The sequence below is a fragment of the Lycorma delicatula genome, chromosome 5 (assembly GCF_047948215.1).
Source record: "Lycorma delicatula isolate Av1 chromosome 5, ASM4794821v1, whole genome shotgun sequence".
Classification (NCBI taxonomy): domain Eukaryota; kingdom Metazoa; phylum Arthropoda; class Insecta; order Hemiptera; family Fulgoridae; genus Lycorma; species Lycorma delicatula.
In genome coordinates, this window is record NC_134459.1 from 33,776,333 (window position 1) to 33,796,052 (window position 19,720).

Genomic DNA, 19,720 nt, shown 5'->3' on the forward strand with positions numbered 1-19,720 from the left:
GAAGTAGAATTCAATGCCAGATCTATCTGGATGTTTGTGTTGGGATTAGCTTGCCACTAACAGCTTCGTTCTTCCAAATCTGAAGTTTGCAGCAGAATCTACGGCTGCTTTCACGAGTCATCCTGCTATTTCAATGATGATTCTAGAGATATCCAAGCGTAGTTGATTGAGGGCCAACTGGCTTCATAGCTGAGACCCTTACTCATTTCCCTGCTGCAACTTCTTCATTGGGCAGTTCCTGTGGAAAAGGTGCTCCAGACAGTAATGATACCATGAAGCCAAGCTGTGTTCTACAGAAAGTTATCCTTGTCATCTGTTCTATCCACGGAAGTATCTGGTTGAAGATCACCTACTCAATCCAGTGAGCTTTGCCCAGAACAATCGCATATTTTGTGAGTACTCTTCAACTTCATTGTAGCTTGGATCTCCTGCTCGTCCCTTCAAATGATAATGGCCCAATGCAGCTAGTTGTGTCAATATCATGGATGGTTGTCACTCGCAGTGAAAGTCGAATCTGGGGTCTGTGCTGCTCCAGTAGTTTTGGTAGGAAGGCAACTTTATTACCAGGAGCTAGTCGGTGAGTCCTCTTCTACAACAAGAAAAGCTCTGGTGGTTCATCAGCCCCTTGCGTACGTCCATAAAGTTGGGACCACAGCATGGCAGTAGTCTGTGAGTGATTACATTGATGCTGAAATTGGTTGATGAACTTGGGCCAATCAACTTTGTATTACCTGGCCCAGGACAGAGCATCTTCTTTCAGCTACCCTTTGGCATATTCATCTCGTTGCTGAACAGACACTCTCTGCTGTTGTAGTTGAGTTTGTAGATGAGAGAGGAACAGTTCTGGATCCTCATGTGGCAAGTGGCTGAAGGGGCCGTTATCACTGGTGGAAATGCTGCATGGATGCCCACAACCAGACAGTCAATGTTGTTGGTCACCTTGTGTGTTGGCCTGTCACCTAACAATGTGGTTGGCATAGGCATGGCTATGACCAATCTTTTCATCCAGACGATCTTCATCCCATGTTGGGTGCCACTTGTTGCTGAATGGCTTCAATGGCATGTGGGACCTTAAAACCATGTGGTAGCCCTGAAAAGGGCTGTTGGGTCCAGAAGATAGTCTCCAGTGATGTCGGCTTGGCTGTAGCAGGGGAATTGCAGCTTGTCTATGGGAATCGAACAAAGCTTCCCCTCAGCTGCAGTTGAATCCCCACTGCTACATGCTGTGGCAGTGGTTGTCTCCAGAACTGTCTCCAGTGTCAAGTCGGCATTATCATCTTCCACTGGCATGCCCGAGGCAGTTTTCCCTGAGCAATCCCACACTGGGCCAGCTCTTACTGATGTTCCTAATGATCGGCCCGCAAGCCAGGGTGCTTAAAGCCCAGTAAACTGGGGTGGGAAGGTAGCGTCCCTTGGCAGGCAGGCCAGGACTGCTGTTCCTGCAGGGATGTTGGCATCCGTAGAGGTTTCACATTGGGCCAGTCAGGAACATTTTCTCAAAGCATTGGTTGGCGACAAGTTGAAAATTTGTTCTGTTGATCGCTCTTTCATAGGTGTCTGCAAGTGGTTAAGCCGCTGTGGTGAGAAAGCTGCACGATCAGCTACTTGGCGGGGAGTAGTGAGTGTCGCTGGTGCAGGCATGTACATATACTTTACTCCCACTGACATTTTGAGCGTCTAGCATTGCACTTGCTGATATGAAGCTTGGCATGTAAATGGCAACAGCCTATAATTTTATGTCTCAACCTGAAACCTAATAACTGAGGAGGTCTGTAATTAAATTTTAAATAATTATCTTACATTTATTTAAATTTATTTTTAATTTCTTTTTTAAATTATATGTGTACTAATTACAAGAACTACTACTAAAAAAAAAAAAAAATAAGCTTAAAAAGAGATTATAAAATAAAAATACAATATTAAGACAGAACAATAATAAATATTATATCTTATCAACTTATGTTTATATCTAAAATTACCATCTCTGCTGCCAGTAACTATTTCAGGGGCACCACATCCAATACTCTGACCACCTATACCATCTATGGCATTAATAATTTCCTTGTGAGCATTAACTGAATAGATTGGTTTGAACAAATCTTCTAGATTCCTGTAAAATATAATAATTAATATATTTAAAAAATATATATATATACAAATTTATTCTGGGTTTGAATGTATTAGGAAGAATTAAAGATGTCCATCAGTATACAATAAGCATGTAATACCAAGGTTGGATTTTTGTATAATCAATGAAAAGGTAACAAAGTCCCTGGATAGATCTGTAGATGATCATCTAAAAGGATAAAAGTGGATGAGAAAGAAAGAGCAAGTACAAAATGAGACAAACAAACCCATCCAAAAACTCCTTTCAGGTAGGAGGGCAAGATTGGTATCTTGCCCACAATTCCTTAGATCAGGTGATCTTTACCTGATATTGATTGTATGTTTTAAGCTCAACTACATGCTGAAAAAATTTATTTTCTTCCAGATATTAATAAACCAAGTGAAAACAGGCTCAAGCTCTTTGAAGGATGACCCTTGACCTCCCCCACCACAGATTTTTATAATTGTTTGTATCAACAAACTATACAGCCAGATTCCTACTAGAGGCTAAATTCCTGTTTTAAGAGTATAACAATGGACTGAATGATTAGTATGATTAATAATTGATTAGTAATTAAAAATGTTTAGTTATTTTCTGAAGACCTTATAAAAACTAAAGTACGATAGATAGTAGTAGGCTAAGAAATCCATCACTCATCAAGCCACCAAAATAGTTTTAAAATTTCATTCTTGTAGCTGAAGGCTAGGAACCAATGAATTATCAAGAAGCCACAAATGATAATAATATATATATGAATGGAGGCAAGCCACACAAGATGAAGTGGATTCACTGTATAAAAACAAAGTTTGGAAACTTGTACAACCACCCAAGAGAGCTAACATATTACGCAAACACTGGGTGTATAAGATCAAAAAGGGTAGTCAAAACAATATTTTATGATACAAAGCAAGACTACTTGCAAAAGGCTATGATCAAAAGGCTGGTATTGATTACTCTGAAACCTTTAGTCCTGTTGTAAGGTTTGAGTCGATATGTGTCTTACTAAACACAGCAGCTCAAGAAAATCTCTTGATTAGATAATTTGACATCAAAACTGCATTTTTGAATGGGAAAATTGAAGAGGCTATATACATGGCTCAGCCAGAAGATTTCTCAGATAATTCCGGTCAAGTCTGCAAGTTATGTAATTTATATGGCCTAAAACAAGCATCCAGAAATTGGAATCAAAATTTACCAAAACTAACGATTTCGGTTTGAGACTCACAAATGCTGATCCATGTATCTTTACTAATTCACCTGATGAAGATAGAATCATTGTTGCAGTACACGTCAATGATAGTCTAATATTAACTAAAAACCAAAGGGATGCTGATAGACTATTGTACAGATCACACCAAGAATTTAAAGTTACTGAAGATCATTCAGGTTTGTATCTTGGATTAAAAATTCAAAAAGAAAAGGATGGTACTGCCTTGCTCCATAAAGCAATGTATGCTAATAAAGTTCTAGATAAATTTAACATGCATAATGTCAAATCAATATACACTGGGAACCAAATCATGAAATGAATGCTAATGTACAACATTTAAATCAAGAAAAAATGGAGAACGTACCATATAGAAAAGCAGCAATTGGTTGTTTGCTTTACCTATCAAATGGTACACATCCAGAAATAACTTTTCCCATCAACAAAGCAAGTCATTATACGTAAAACCCAACCAAAATACATTAGAACGCTGTAAAAAGAATATGCAAGTATGTTAAAGATACTGTGAATTATGGTTTAAAATTCAAAAAGAGTAAAAATAAAAGCTTAAAAGCATTCAGTGATGCTGATTTTGCTGGTGAAGATGAAACTAGGAAATCAACATCTGGCTATTTATTAAAAATAGAATCAAGTGTGCTTACATAGCATTCTCAGCATCAATCTACAGTTGGCCTATCAACATTAGATGCAGAATATATTGCAGCAAGTGAAACTGTCAAAAACATTGTTTGGATACATCAACAGCTAATATGACTGCATTTTACACATTTCAATATTACACTTTATATAGAAAATATGAGTGCAATTGAAATCATCAAAGGCAATGAATATCATAAAGGTGCAAAACATACAGAAATTAAGTTTCATCATATCAGAGAGAAATTTCTTTCTTTTTTTTTTGTCTTCAGTCATGTGACTGGTTTGATGCAGATCTCCAAGATTCCCTATCTAGTGCTAGTCGTTTCATTTCAGTATACCCTCTACATCCTACATTCCCAACAATCTGTTTTACATATTCCAAACGTGGCCTGCCTACACAATTTTTCCCTTCTACCTGTCCTTCCAATATTAAAGCGACTATTCCAGGATGCCTTAGTATGTGGCCTATAACTCTGTCTCTTCTTTTTAACTATATTTTTCCAAATGCTTCTTTCTTCATCTATTTGCCGCAATACCTCTTCATTTTTACTTTATCCACCCATCTGATTTTTAACATTCTTCTATAGCATCACATTTCAAAAGCTTCTAATATTTTCTTCTCAGATACTCCGATCGTCCAAGTTTCACTTCCATATAAAGCGACACTCCAAACATACACTTTCAAAAATCTTTTCCTGACTTTTAAATTAAGAGAAAAATACATAGAAAAATTATTAAAGTTAGAATATATCAACTCAAAATACCAGCTTGCTGACATACTGACCAAGCCCTTACAAAGAGGAATATTTGAGAAACATTGTCGAATGACAAGAAAAAAAAAATTTTAAATGATATTTAAGAGAATAATCTGCTTGATTTCTTTAAAGATATTACAAAAGTTCATTTGTTTATATTATAGAAAGTTTAAAATAACATTATGTATAAACAGGGTGTGTGTTGAATATTGAATATTAATTATACCATTGTGTTTATAATACTGTTATATTTATAAAATAAACAATAATATAAATTATGTTTTAGTATAATCTGAAACAATATATGTCACTTAGTTATATGTATGGGTTGTAACATCTCACTTATAAGTATAGGTTGTTATCTGTTTTTTTTACATTGTTTTATGTGGCATTGTTATATCTTTTTTTCTACGGCGTTTGCCATGTTTTGTTATACAATAAATTATCTCTTTTGAATTAATCAACTCTTTTTAAACAATCTGTGCAATTATTAACAAATTTTGCAGGGGCCAACAATTTCCTCTGTGACTAATGAACAGATGTGGAAGAATTGATTAAAAATGACCGTTGCATCATATAACACATTGGCACTTACACTGGCATACAGAATACTAGTTAATCCGATGATTTATAAACTCAGCTTTTGCCTTCGCTGACACATTATTGCACATCCCAACCCCATAAGTGAAGATATCGACCTAGTGACATTCTGGTCGCCACCCCCCCCCCCCCCCCCAACGTTCGTAGCCCTGTTGGTCTTTAATGGGAGTCATCTATTGCCCTCTGACTTTTTACATCTCATAGTAATAAGCCTGGCCACCGATGTAAATATGCCTTGGTAGACATTTGCATCAGTGATTTATTAACTTAGCTTTTGCCTTTGCTGTAGGCTTCGTCTGGACATCTTGAATGTCCTACATCATATCCCTCTGAACTAGCTAACCACGTTGATGGAAGCACAAATCCTGTGCCTAGTTCTCTTTATATTGAGCCAATTTTGTGAATGTCTTGTAATTCAAGGCAAATTTAAACACAACATACCACCAAAGATGTTGATCGCAACAACAAAATTTAGTCCTAAATTTCCTTACTGAACTCAACTTTAGTTCAAACCCCAGACTGAAGTTAAATTATGGACTCTGGTCTACTAGGGAGAGGCAGCTAGACCTCATACTCCCACCCGGCTCCATCACAGAGTCCCACGTGACATTCACCTTATAAACCATCGTCGAGATGCCGCTACATTATTGCACAACTAGGTTACAGTAAAATCTGTTCATGATGGGTGCCACACACTCACAAAAAAGAACAAACAACAATGACAGGAAAGTTGTTAACAACTTTTGAAATGTTGTCATGACAAGGAAGATGACTTCCTCCAACAATACTGTGATGGGTGATAAAATTTGGCTGCATCATTACAAGCTACAAGAAAGATGCAGAGCATGACATATCTTTGGTTCATCGAAATAAAAAAAAATTGAAAACACAACCCTCTGCAAAAAAATTCTCTTGCCAGTGTTCTGGGATTCCAAAATGTGTACGTGATTGACTACCTGGAAGCTGGGTTGGCTGTTAATTCTATGCTATACATACATAAAATAAAAAATCATAGGAGATGTGTTACATGTTTGACAATACACAGAGTCAATAATTCTGTAAAACAATAATGCTTAACACCACACACATTGAATGCAACCATCCGCACCCTTCATACTTACCAGATTTAGTGTCCTGTGATTTTCACTTATTTCCACAATTAAAGAAGGATATTAAGGTATTTATTTCACCACAAAAAATGCACAGAAAGATGCAGTGAGATCACGGATCAAAGAATGCCACATTCTTTATTAGCAGAATAAGAAAACTAGTTCCATCATTGGGAGATATGTAGCTGTAAAAGGCGATTATGTGGAAAAATAAATGTAGGTTTTTGTAGCAAATAAAATTTACTTTTATGTAATATTTGATTCATTTGACTATCACTTGTCATTTGCAAGTTATGAGTGACTATGGTTGTATTTCAGCCACAATTTGTATAAATCAATAAAGTAAGGAAAATTACAAGAAGCCACCTGTTTCAACTGAGATTTCTCAGATAAATTTAGAAGGCTATAGCCATACAGGCAAGCAGCAAATGACAAAGCGCTACGTGGCTGAGCTTCAAGAAAATATTTCAAAGTGGTACATGCTTTCATCATTGACCACACTGAACGTAAGAGGCAGAGCGGCAGAGAATCGCCTCTAAGACACAGGTTCTGTTTGATATTTTATTTCATCTGTGAGTGGTAAACAGTGAACATCTGCGACAAAAGTTTGATTACTATGGTTAGGTTTGATTGCTATGGTTTGATTACTATGGTTAGAAAAAAATAAAAACATTTAGTTATAAAAAATTTAGTTTAGTTCAGTCATGACTAATTTTGTGTCAAAATAAAAGAAATTATCAGAAAAACAAGAATGTGACTGACAAATTGTGAGATGAAATGGAAAAAGAAAATGTTACATTTACTACGTACATTGTATGGGGTACTATACATTAAAGGGGTTCTATTTATACTTGTTCCATGGAAGGAAGTACAAGAAAAATGGAAAAATTTTAAAGATACCTACAAGAAAAAATGATAGAAATTACCAGTAACCAAAAGTTGGTCTGCAGCTGAGCAAATTATAATAAAATGGCCTTATATTGCATTGATGACATTTGTTTGGGACTATGTCATTTCTGTCTGCTGCGAAGGAAATTTACAAGAACTGGAATTATCCAATAATCGTGATGTTTCATTATCTGATGAAAGTTTCTAATTTTGCAAAAGTAACAGATGAACCTACGGAAGGAAATAGTTCAGCCTCAATGTTTTCTCCTAGCTCTGCTTCTACTCAATGGGGACAAGAGAATTAAAAAGTAATAACAGGGAAACAGATATGAAAAAATTTATAGAAGAAGAAAAACAATTACCTTTATTACGTGTGATACAAAAGAGAAGCAGAGAACCTGACTTGGAGTTTTTATAAGTTTCCATAAATGAAGTCATTTACAGAAACAAAAAAATTGGGAGTTATGAGCCGATATTCAACTATTCGTACTCAACAAACTGAAATGTAAATAAATGCACTTTTCTGTTTTTTTCCTGTGAGTAGGAGGAATATTTAATTTACATGCTGAGTGTCTGTCTTGTTAACAGGTTCCACAAGATGTTATTAAGAGTGCGTATGTGTGCCTGCGCCCTACTGACAGCCTCCTATCTCACCGATCCTCCCCTCCTGGGGTCGGTTCAGCAATTCAGCATTACTGAGCTCTAGGGTGCCTTTGAGCCTTAGGGGTTCAAGAAGCCCTGTGCCTCATCACCAACATCCAACCTTGCAAGCGCGGATGAACGGCACCTTCGCAGAGGGCTGTCCTTCTCCTTCGTCAGCTAATCAGCACCTTCTCCTTCGTCAGCTAATCAGCACTCCATTCTCTGTGCTCTGCTTCTTTAGTTTGGATGATCCACAATGCATTTCTCTAGAGAATTCCATTCTTGTGGCCCTGCAAGCATGTGTGTTATAATATTGCCTGTGTTGATACAGTTTAGTCCAGCTGCTGTCTTGATTTGTAACCACCTCGGGCAGGCAAATAAGTATGTGTAAGGTGGCCCTGCTCCCCACAGAATATACACTGTGGGAAGCCCTTTATCCAAAACAATTTTTATCCAAAATACACACCGAACTCCCCATGCCCAGACAGGAATTGTGTGAGGTGGTAACCCACCTTACCATTCCTCCTACAATTTACAGTTCTAATCTAGGTATTAGCTCTCTGGTCCAACCACCCTTGGTTTCCCACTCATTTTGACACTCCTGAATGAGCAGGTTCTTTGCCTTTGTTTTAACATACCTTGGTAGGTTCTAGTTTACTGAGAGGCTCTCAAGTAGATAGGTGGTACTCCTGCCAAGACCACTGCTGCTTCTCTGGAAATCATCCTGTATGTCATCGTAATTTTAATCATAACTTACTGTTATTAGAATAAGACCAATTTACTTATATTTTTCTTCCTCTTTAGCGCTTCCGACCAAGCAGGTACAGCATACAAAAGTACCAATGTGGCTGCTGTCATAATCAGTCGTCTCTTAGTTGTTATGGGACCCCATGAGCTACCAATAAGTCTGCTCAGTGTATTTATCCCCCTTCTGTTTTTTTTGGTGACTTCCTCAATGTGTTTATTATAGAGGCGGGACTTATCACCAACCTGCATGTAAATATCTTAATTTTTCTCTGTCTGACCATGGTGACCCATTGTAGTTTTCTTAGGCGCAAGTTTCGTGCCTCTTTCCTTGAGCCAAGCACTGACTCGTACTGCCTCAGTACACTTGTTTAACTTTGCGTTCGGTACGTCCCACAATAAGCAGGGCTAGCTCATCCACAAATACTATTACATCTCCTCTGAACTCCAGCCCCAAAAGATTATATCCCATAGGATATGGCCCAGAACAGAGCCCTGGGGGACCCCACCATACATTTGGAACTCCTCACTCCCTTCTCTGTACTGATCTTCAGATTTTGTTTATATAGGTAATAATTGCTGTGAGATATTCGCTGTCCAGGACACACTATTAAATGCAATGTGCACATTCAATAGCACAACAAGGGGAATATTCCTAGCCCGCCATTTTTAATGGCATCAAACATGGGCGACAGGCTCCCAGTTGTGTTTTATTCCTCAAGTAGCCTCTCTTGATAGCATTCCTTCGCAAAGCTTTCCTAATGCATTGAACATGCATATGGGACTGTATTGTATGTTATGCTCTAAAGATCTTGCTTTAGGAATTAGGACCAACATGGCCTCCTTCCAGGTTTAGCAAATCGATCCTATCCTAAAGCCATGTTCAGAATATCAAGGACATTCCATGGATACATCGTTACCAATATTTTCATTAAGGAACCCAATACCCCATATGGGCGTGAGCACTTTCTTGCACTAATCCTACTTGCCACCACCATGTATCCATTTCCCTTAATGACATCAGCGACAGCAAAATGTCCTGAAACATTTACGATGACCACATCACCTATACAGTCATCCAACGAGTCCCCCAACAACACAAATACACTTGAACAGCAATAATGTCACTCAAATGAATGAAGTAATGATCATATTATGCAAATGAACCAACAAATTCATTTTTATCATTGTAAATGTTCAATTTATTTTTCAATTATATGCATCTTATTTTCATATTGAAAACTTATTACTCTACACTGATTACTTACTTATAATTAGCTGTTTCAGATAAAGCAATTTTTCAATTCTTTCAAAGCAACAACATAAATACATTCTTTACAAATTTGTCGAATGTGTTTATTAATTGTTTCACCTATCTTCACGTTGCAACTAGTCATTCTTCAGGAGAGATCAGTCTTTTAAAGTTTGTGTGTCATTTCTCAATTTTTCTAGCACTGAATCAAAGCTTTCCACTGATGTAATTTACAGGAAAATTTCCACCAGAAAATAACGAAGATTATGGTGAAGATGTTACCATCTTTACCATAGAAAAGATGTGTATTTGTATTATAAAAGCTTTCATCAAACTGACCTTAGTAACAGCATGATGGTAATTTAACAGAAATGCTTTTAACAAACTGTCGCTCTTACGCTTACCAATATGTTTATAGGGCCACTTACATTTTGCCGTTCTTCTATTTGTCCATAACCAAATGCAGGGTTTCGAAATAGTTGTTCAACTTAATGCTTTATATGTAACAGATCCTACATAAAAATGTTACCATGTAATTTTTATTACTTAGGTCCTCCTATTTGAAAATGGTCAAAGCTTCAAAACAGATGGTTAAAAATGATTACACTGCTTTTAATAAACGATTTATAACTTTTTTAAATATAATACTTAAGGCATTTAATTAAAGTTGGTCATTGGAATATATCATCAACTGAACAAAAACCCAACTTCCTTACGCACACATCTTCAGAACATAAATTAATTAACAACTAATATAATCCAGCTTACCAGCATGTTGAAACGTTCTCTAGATCTTTCGGCTTACTTGGAAGCCATCATCAGAGTTAAAATTAATGCATTAAAGTCAAAGTTTAAAAATCATAGTTAAAATTATAAACAGTCATGACTGTCCCGGTCCTTGCTAATTTATTTATTTAAAATATCAGCTGTATCATGTTTGAGAAAATAATAACATAAATTGTATTATTCACTAAAAAAAAAAAAAAATCAAAATATTAATTAATACGGCTGACCATATTTGCATTTTTCCTTCAAAATCTCCAGTAGCTAAGTAACGTTCCCTCAGTGATGATGCACCAAATGTACCACATTTCAATGCTGCATTTTTATGAGCCTGTAAAGCAAAACAAATTAAGTATAATCCCATTTTTTTATTTCTAAAAAATAAAAAAATACAATTATAACTAATGACTTAATATAATATCTGTATTTTATTACTGATTTTTTAGTGTGGATATGGACTTAAGATTGGTCAACTCTTACTATTCAGCCCACATCAAAAGAATGTAAACTAAAATATACAATAAAAATAAACATACAAAAAAGAGATCACAAAATATACTTTGTAGTAAACTGATGAATTTCATATACAAATTTATTGTGTTTTCAACCACAGCAAATAATCCACTAGGTAAACTGGATATGAATTTCCAACAGATAATAGAAAATACACAAGCATAACACACTATACCAGAATCAACATTTGCAAATCATCTCGTAGAAATGGGGCATACATACATACAATATTAACATGCAATCAAGCAATAAAAAATGTATACATTACATTTAAAGAAATCATCCATGTAAAATATATTAATCTGTAACACAGTAACATGTTTCCTAACAAACTTAAAATGAATGCCAACAAATACCATGAGCAATAAATAATTAGACTCTTATCTTAAAAGATCTTATGAAAGTTTATTTTCAAGTATTTAGAAAAGTGAATTACAATTTTTTATTATTTCACAGACACACATTTCATCAGAGTAATTTTTGAGTAAAATCTCATTATTGCTTTTATTTAATTAATAATCAAAGGTTATGTATAGTTAATTTTAAATTTCAAGTTACATATAACATCAATATTAAAAAATACAGCAATTTAATGAAACAAAAATACACTTACTTCGGAAAATTAGAAGAACGATGATATGGTAACTACATTAAGAAAAAAATTGAGCCCAATTAGTGAAAATTTGGTTAAGTTTATCAAAAAACTTACTGTTTCATTTAACTGAGAAAAACTTATACATGATGAATAACACTAGTGAATACAATATTTTCTTGCATAACTTTATTATTTATTACATTCTAATGAAATACATTGAGATAAAGTGTGATATTAACAATTTAAAAAACGTGTATAAGAAACAAAAAATTATTCAATTTTTTTTAACATCAATTGTAAAGTAATATTTTTTATCTTTTTCATGACATCAATGCATTATCAATCAAATGTTGATTCAACACCTTGTGGACTGACGATAAAACTTTCTTTAAATAAAAATAAATTGACAAAATCTAATGTTTTCTATGGATTAAAATAACAACCTTAATTAATAAACTTGAAAATAGAACAAAATCTTTATAACTATCGGTGTACCTGCTTAACTATGTCAACTTTGCCACTGGATATTTCATATATTTGTATAACACCTGTTCCACGTGGTTCTGCTCCTAGAACGATGAACTTTGCAGAACATGGAATCCATCGTGTTTCATAAACGTTATAATTCAAAGCTTGTTCAACGTGACAAATTATTTGTGGTTTTTCTAGTTTATCCATTTAACTTACCGGTGTAGCAACTCAATTGCTACGAAACATCAAGGAAAATGTATTATTAAACTAATCGGCGTCCTATAAGATCAATAAACTGAAATTATTGTTAATCAAGAAAATAAAATCGAAGTTTGACAAAAAAAATTTAACAGAATACTCCTATCTTATAACCGTGAAAAGAATCTTCTATAAACAACTACGATGTCATGGTAACTAATCGATACAGACTGTTAAATTTTTGTTTCGATGTTTTCCGTTATAGCGACTTAGATACCGGTTGCATTAACTAACATCAAAATCGATTTCTCGATATTTTCAACAATTGTTCTGCAACGCATTTACAAGCCTGGCGGTTACAGACTGGTTCAAATGCTCATCATAGCCTTGAAATTATTCCTTTTCCAATTTCTATATACCTCTCACCAGTAATTCTTATTAGCCTAATTGTATGTCCCTTGTTGTTCTTTTATTCTTAACGAATAGTTCTTCCATAATCATTTGTTCCATTTTTCTTCTTTGAACGAAGTAAAGGAAATATTGTGATCGCGAAAAATTTCGGTTTTTAGATTTCAACGGAAATATCCATTTTGACTAGCGACGTCCTTTGAGTAGTATTTACGAATGTATCTCGCATAACTCAAAAACGATTAGCCTAGGATGTTGAAATTTTGTACTTGGACTGTTTAACATCTACTAATTGTGCAACTCTCCTTTTGATTGCAATCGACTGTACCAAAAGTGCCCAAAAAATTCCAAAACCATTTGGATTTGGGAATTTTTTTTAGCTGTAGTAATAATCCCTCATTGAGAGCTTTTCAACGATATATCATAAGTGATACCTATTTTCATTGGTTCCAGAGTTATAGCCAAATAAAATTTTAATTAATGAAATATTTCTTTCTTTCAAGGGTAAGGCACATCGACCGGCTTCGTAAACATATATATTTTTTTTAACTTTGTTGTTTTATTAATTTAAATATATTGATTTATTAATAATTATTAACATCTGATTGTAAAAAAAAATTACAATAAATAATAATTCAAAACAAAAAAAAAAAGAATCAGAAGTTTAGTGAAATAAGATTTTATGTACTTTTCATCTTAATTCAAAAGTTTTTATAGAGGTTAACAATTATTAATAAATCAATATATTTAAATAAAAATAAAAAAAAGTAAAAGAAAATATATGTATATGAAGTTGGATTCAAACAGATGTATGCATGGTTACTGATACAATATGTTCTCACACCAGATAACTACTTCAGTGATGCAAAACAAAATTAATATATAAACTAATATAAAATGCTGATACAGGCACCACAAAAAAATGTGGTGTCCACCACAATGCAATTGTGTAACTGTCCACTTTATTAAAGAACTGAAGGTTTATATCTCACTTTCAAATGAAATAAGTTTAAATGAAGTGCAGTAAAAAATGTGTATATGTAATTTAATAGGCGTACAAGAAAGACATGTGGTGTCGACATCAAAATTTTTTACTAACTATATTTGTATTGTTTTTTTACTAGGGTCTTCCATTCAGAATTTTCAAAAAAATCTTTACTGAATGAGAATTTCAACCAATTGTCCTGTCATCTTGGAAGTTACTACAACATGATTTTGAGGGACTATAATCATGATTGTTTTAAAGAAATTTCATTCCTTTTCAATTATTGTAAATAACATTTCACAATTTACCTCTTCCTGTAAAACTTGTTTAATAGGATACTTCAATAACTTCTATCATCAGCTTATCTATTCCCACAGTTTTTCTGTTCTTCATATTTTTTTCTGTCATAAAAAGCTGCCGATATTAGGATTGTTCATAATTGTCCATTTCACTCTGACCTTCTGCAGAGAGAGATATTATTGGCTTAATTTTAGATCAGTATAGTTTCTTTATATATTACCACCTATTAAGTAAAACTTAATATTCCTCTTCACTTTGTCAACTGTAATGGCAATTTATTCCATTTTTGTTTTTTTCTCCACTAATCCTGTACTATTTTTTATTTTTATATATTAGTTTATGCTGTCCTTTTCAATTTAGGAAAATTGTATGTTCTATTTTATGGCATTTTTATATTCAAGATTAATATAATATCGCTTGGTTACCATTTGTATTCCTTCCTTTAAATATTTGAACTAACTTCTCCTATCTTACTTTTCTAATTTCTTTTTCCAGGTTCAATTTATTTTCTTTGATCTTTTAAATCTTATCAATACTACTTTTATTTCTGCTATCAGAAGTATATGATCATTATTTATGTCATTCCTAGAAATCCATATTCCTTTTTAATTTTATTTCTGAATCTTTCTTCTACTATTATTATGCATTCAATTTGATATCTATTTTCATCTCTTGGTGATTTTCAGAGATAGAATGTTCTTTTGTGGTTTTAAAATGAAATTTTTAAGAATGTTTTATTTTCTTAATGGATTTCAATAAACATCTTCCTCTTTCATTCAGTGTACCCAGTACATACTTTCCAACTACATGTTCTTCCTTACCTTCTTCTACATAGCATTTCATTCTCCCATTTTTATCTTACAATACTTTTTAACCCTCCTCTCCTAAAATCTTCTCTATCTATTTATACAATTATGTCCATTTTATATTGACAATTGGTTTATATCTGTATTAAAATCAAATTATTTGTGTTCATTCCTAATCTGAGAGCAATCTTTATATACACAACTTTGCAGTTTCTTTATTTTAGAATGATTCCTACACCACTTTCCTTTTTTATCTATTGTTTAGTGTACAGCAACATCATTGCTGATAATTTCACCTTTTCTTTCTCATCTCCCTTCGTTTATTCCAATTATATCCATTTTTCTTTTACCTAATTTTTAATTTTACTAACCTAATTGCAGAATTGTCCTTAATTTTATATATCTACTCATATCTCTTGACCATCTTTTCCTGGATCTAGTGGCTATAATTTCTTATGCAGGTGATTCTATGTTTCTCTTTTTAATAACGCTTTTATTTTTTGTGTGCTTGCACACATAAATCTTTCTTATATAAATTAAGCTCTATAACGAATTGAAAATAAAGTATAAATAAAATTTTTAACTAGAAATGATTGTGGAACGTTTATCCAATAATTAAAAAAATAATGTTATTGTAATAGCAGTATTATAAAGCACTGTCTTCAGGGACTATGGACGTCACTAATTGATGATTATGAAGGAGGTACTTCCATTAAATCCCCATTTTGTTTTATAATATTTTAAAAATTCTTTAAATATTTTTTTATATATTGTACCGTAAAGTTAATATTTTAAAAGTAGTGTGCACAAAGAGTGTTGTTGGTGCCTCAATGAGTGAAAGCAACAGTTATTGCTCTTCCCAGCAGCTAGTTCCCATTTTTAAAACATGGAAACCTTTATGAAGAATCACTACATCTACTTTGTTCTGCCTAACTGTAAGGAGCCCTTATAACAAAACTTCATAAAAACTGGGAAGTATGTTAGATAATAACTATTTCACAAACTCACAAGCATGTAAAAATTCAAAAGGTCAAGTTAAAACAGGGCCTTGCTTTGCTCAGTTAACTATATACTCTTATTTATGTTATCAGAAATACTATTTGTGTTTTATTCACTAAAAATGCATTATATAATAATACTTCAAGGAATAAATCAAACATAATAAACTTACCTGTCAAATGCTGTTTAAGAATTTTATTTAAAACAGTTTTAGTTCACTCATGGTGAAAATTAAAATCGTAGACTATACTTAGGGGGAGAGTTGTCCATGTCAGTTTTGTCTCTTTTATATACATGTTAAAAACAGCTTTTCTTAGTTAAGAAATGCTTATTCAATTTACAGGGTTATGAGGATGGGTAGAAAATTAGAAATATGCTTTATTATGATCACAGTCCTTCCTTCCTTTCTCCTCTCCATACTCCTCCATGTATCTTTCTTTTTCCTGTTTAGCCTCCAGTAATTACCTTTCAGATAATGCATCAGAGGATGAATGAGGATGATGTATGAGTGTAAATGAAGTGTAGTCTTGTACAGTTTTAGTTCAAACATTCTTGAGAAGTGTGGTTAATTGAAACCCAACCACCAAAAAACACCAGTATCCACGATCTAGTATTTGTGTAAAAATAAATCTGTGTAAAAATAACTGATTTTACTAGGACTTGAATGCTGGAACTTTTGACTGTACTCTATATATCCAAAGATTATTAAAGTATGCCATTTCACACTGTTCGATATGAATTGAGTTAGCTTTTTCTCTCCTATGTGAGAAGGCACATGAGAATATAATTTTCCATGTGCCTTCAAAAATTGTGCCAAACCAGGAAACTTACTCAGAACTGTTAAATTTTAATTTCAACAGGTCCATTATAATTTCTTCTGGCCATCATTCTGTTGTTGGCCTTACATCCTGAGATATGACACGCTATAGATACAACTACATTATTACATTAAAAAGGAAGCTGCCATGGGTCTCCTGGTTAAACAAAGCTGTAATGCACTAGATGTCTTCAGACTTCTGACATACACGATCAATCAATCAATAAATGTTTTAAGAGTTTCTCTTGTCTTAGGGAAATCATCTCGTCTCCCTAATTTAAAGCCCTTTTTACTTTATACTTAATAAATATTAAATATTATTTACCCTTTCAAAAACATTTTCAAATTCTAATTTTCCAAAGAAAAAAATAAAATTATTCTTAATCAAATCAAAAAGGTGTGCGTGTATTAACACACAAGTTAACTTGGAAGAGTTCTTTTTGTTAGTCAGTGTAGCATAAAGAACAGTGATCAAATATAACTAATAATTGATTTCCCTTAAATGCAGCATGCAGTGCAGGCTTAATACAGAGTGATTTTTTAGTCCTGTTACCCAATTTTAAATGTAATTTAAGAAAGGGAAATTTAGGTGGAATAAAAAAAATGTATTTGTTACTTACAAAAGAGATTTAATAAAAAGCTATTACTTACATAATTTTTAAAGAATATTCTCAAAATGCCCACCCCACCCCTTGCGGTTATACACGCACGAACTCTTTTCAGCATATTAGCCGAAACCTTTTTAAGAATTGCATTGGAAATATTCGTGATTAAGTCTGTAATATTGACTTTAAGTTCATCAATAGTGTGAGGATTGCTTTTGAAGGCCTCGGGCTTAATATAGCCCCACAAAAGTAGTCAGGAGATTTGAGGTCTGGGGACCTTGGAGGCCATAAGCCCTTGCTTATTATTCGATCATCAAAGAACTCTTGCAGAAAATGTTCTATGGTAAAAGACATTCTGTTCGTAACACGACCGGAAATGATACAAAAGTGTGCACAGCTCAAGGAGAATCAACTCACACTACCGTATCCGTACCGGTTGAGCAGCGCTACCAACTTCATGTCTTAAAACAAAATTTCCCTTTCTTAGAAAAAAATTTCCAGACATTAACAATTGGGTAACAGGACTAAAACATCACCCTTTTATTACTACCGTAAAGAACTAAATTGTATCCCTTAGGACAAATGAATCCTCCTCTATGAATCATGAGACCTTGCCGTTGGTGAGGGGGCTTGAGTGCTCAGGGATACAGAGTAGCTGGACCGAAGGTGCAACCATATCGGAGAGGTATCTGTTGAGAGCCAGACTAAGGAATGATTCCTGAAAGAGGGCAGCAGCTCTTTCAGTAGTTGTTAGGGGCGTGAGTCAGGACGACTTAAACGGCCGTATCAACATCACTCAGTCCTCTGAGTACTACGCAGCTGAAAGCAATGGAAAACTACAGCTGCTTTTTTTTCCAAGAAAATGTGGCTCTCTGCATTTTCACATACCAATAATGGAGGCGCCTTCCTTGGTAAAATATTCCGGAGGTAAAATAGTCCCCCGTTCGGATCTCCGGGTGGGGACTACTAAGGAAGGGGTCACCAGAAAATTAAAAAATAACATTCTACGAGTCGGAGCGTGGAATGTTAGAAGCTTAAAAAAGGTTGGTAGGCTAGAAAATTTAAAAAAGGAAATGGGTAGGACAAATGTGGATATAGTAGGAATTAGTGAGGTTCGGTGGGAAGAGGAAGGCGACTTTTGGTCAGGTAATTTTAGAGTAATTAACTCAGCGTCAAATAATGGGCAGGCAGGAGTAGGTTTCGTGATGAACAAGAAGATAGGGAGGAGAGTGGAGTATTTCAAAACGCATAGCGATAGAATCATTGTAATAAGGATAAAATCAAAACCTAAACCGACAACGATTGTTAACGTCTATATGCCTACAAGCGCCCATGATGATGATGAGGTAGAGTGTGTATACGAAGAGATTGATGAAGCAATTAAACACGTAAAAGGAGATGAAAATTTAATAATAGTTGGAGATTGGAATGCAAGCATTGGAGAAGGCAAGGAAGGAAATATAGTGGGTGAATACGGGCTGGGCAAAAGGAATGAAAGAGGGGACCGACTTATAGAGTTTTGCACGAAGTATAATTTAGTAATTGCCAACACCCAATTTAAAAATCATAATAGAAGAATATACACTTGGAAAAAGCCAGGCGATACTGCAAGGTATCAGATAGATTATATCATGGTTAAGCAAAGATTTAGAAATCAACTCGTTGACTGCAAAACTTACCCTGGAGCAGACATTGATAGCGACCATAATTTGGTGATAATGAAATGTAGATTGGGGTTTAAAAACCTGAAGAAAAGATGTCAGATGAATCGGTGGAATTTAGAGAAGCTTGAGGAAGAGGAGGTAAAGAAGATTTTTGAGGAGGACATCGCAAGAGGTCTGAGTAAAAAAGATAAGGTAGAAAATGTAGAAGAAGAATGGGAGAATGTTAAAAAGGAAATTCTTAAATCAGCAGAAGCAAACTTAGGCAGAATAAAGAGAACTGGTAGAAAACCTTGGGTTTCAGACGATATATTGCAGCTGATGGATGAACGTAGAAAATATAAGAATGCTAGTGATGAAGAAAGTAAAAGGAACTATCGGCAATTAAGAAATGCTATAAACAGGAAGTGCAAACTGGCGAAAGAAGAGTGGATTAAAGAAAAGTGTTCAGAAGTGGAAAGAGAAATGAACATTGGTAAAATAGACGGAGCATACAGGAAAGTTAAGGAAAATTTTGGGGTACATAAATTAAAATCTAATAATGTGTTAAACAAAGATGGTACACCAATATATAATACGAAAGGTAAAGTCGATAGATGGGTGGAATATATTGAA

General features: G+C 34.1%; 1 protein-coding gene across 1 annotated transcript in view; it reads right to left on the reverse strand.

Moving 5' to 3' along the window:
• Wdr92 (dynein axonemal assembly factor 10) overlaps nt 1–12,728 on the reverse strand; it is a 29,486-nt gene extending 16,758 nt beyond the window's left edge. The window contains exons 1-3 of the mRNA XM_075367876.1: nt 12,351–12,728; nt 10,978–11,078; nt 1,980–2,110 (exon numbers count right to left, since the gene is read on the reverse strand). Of these exons, the coding sequence (XP_075223991.1) occupies nt 1,980–2,110; nt 10,978–11,078; nt 12,351–12,533 (415 nt within the window). The 5' untranslated portion in view covers nt 12,534–12,728. The remainder of the gene's footprint in view (nt 1–1,979; nt 2,111–10,977; nt 11,079–12,350) is intronic.
• Nucleotides 12,729–19,720: the final 6,992 nt, after the last annotated feature.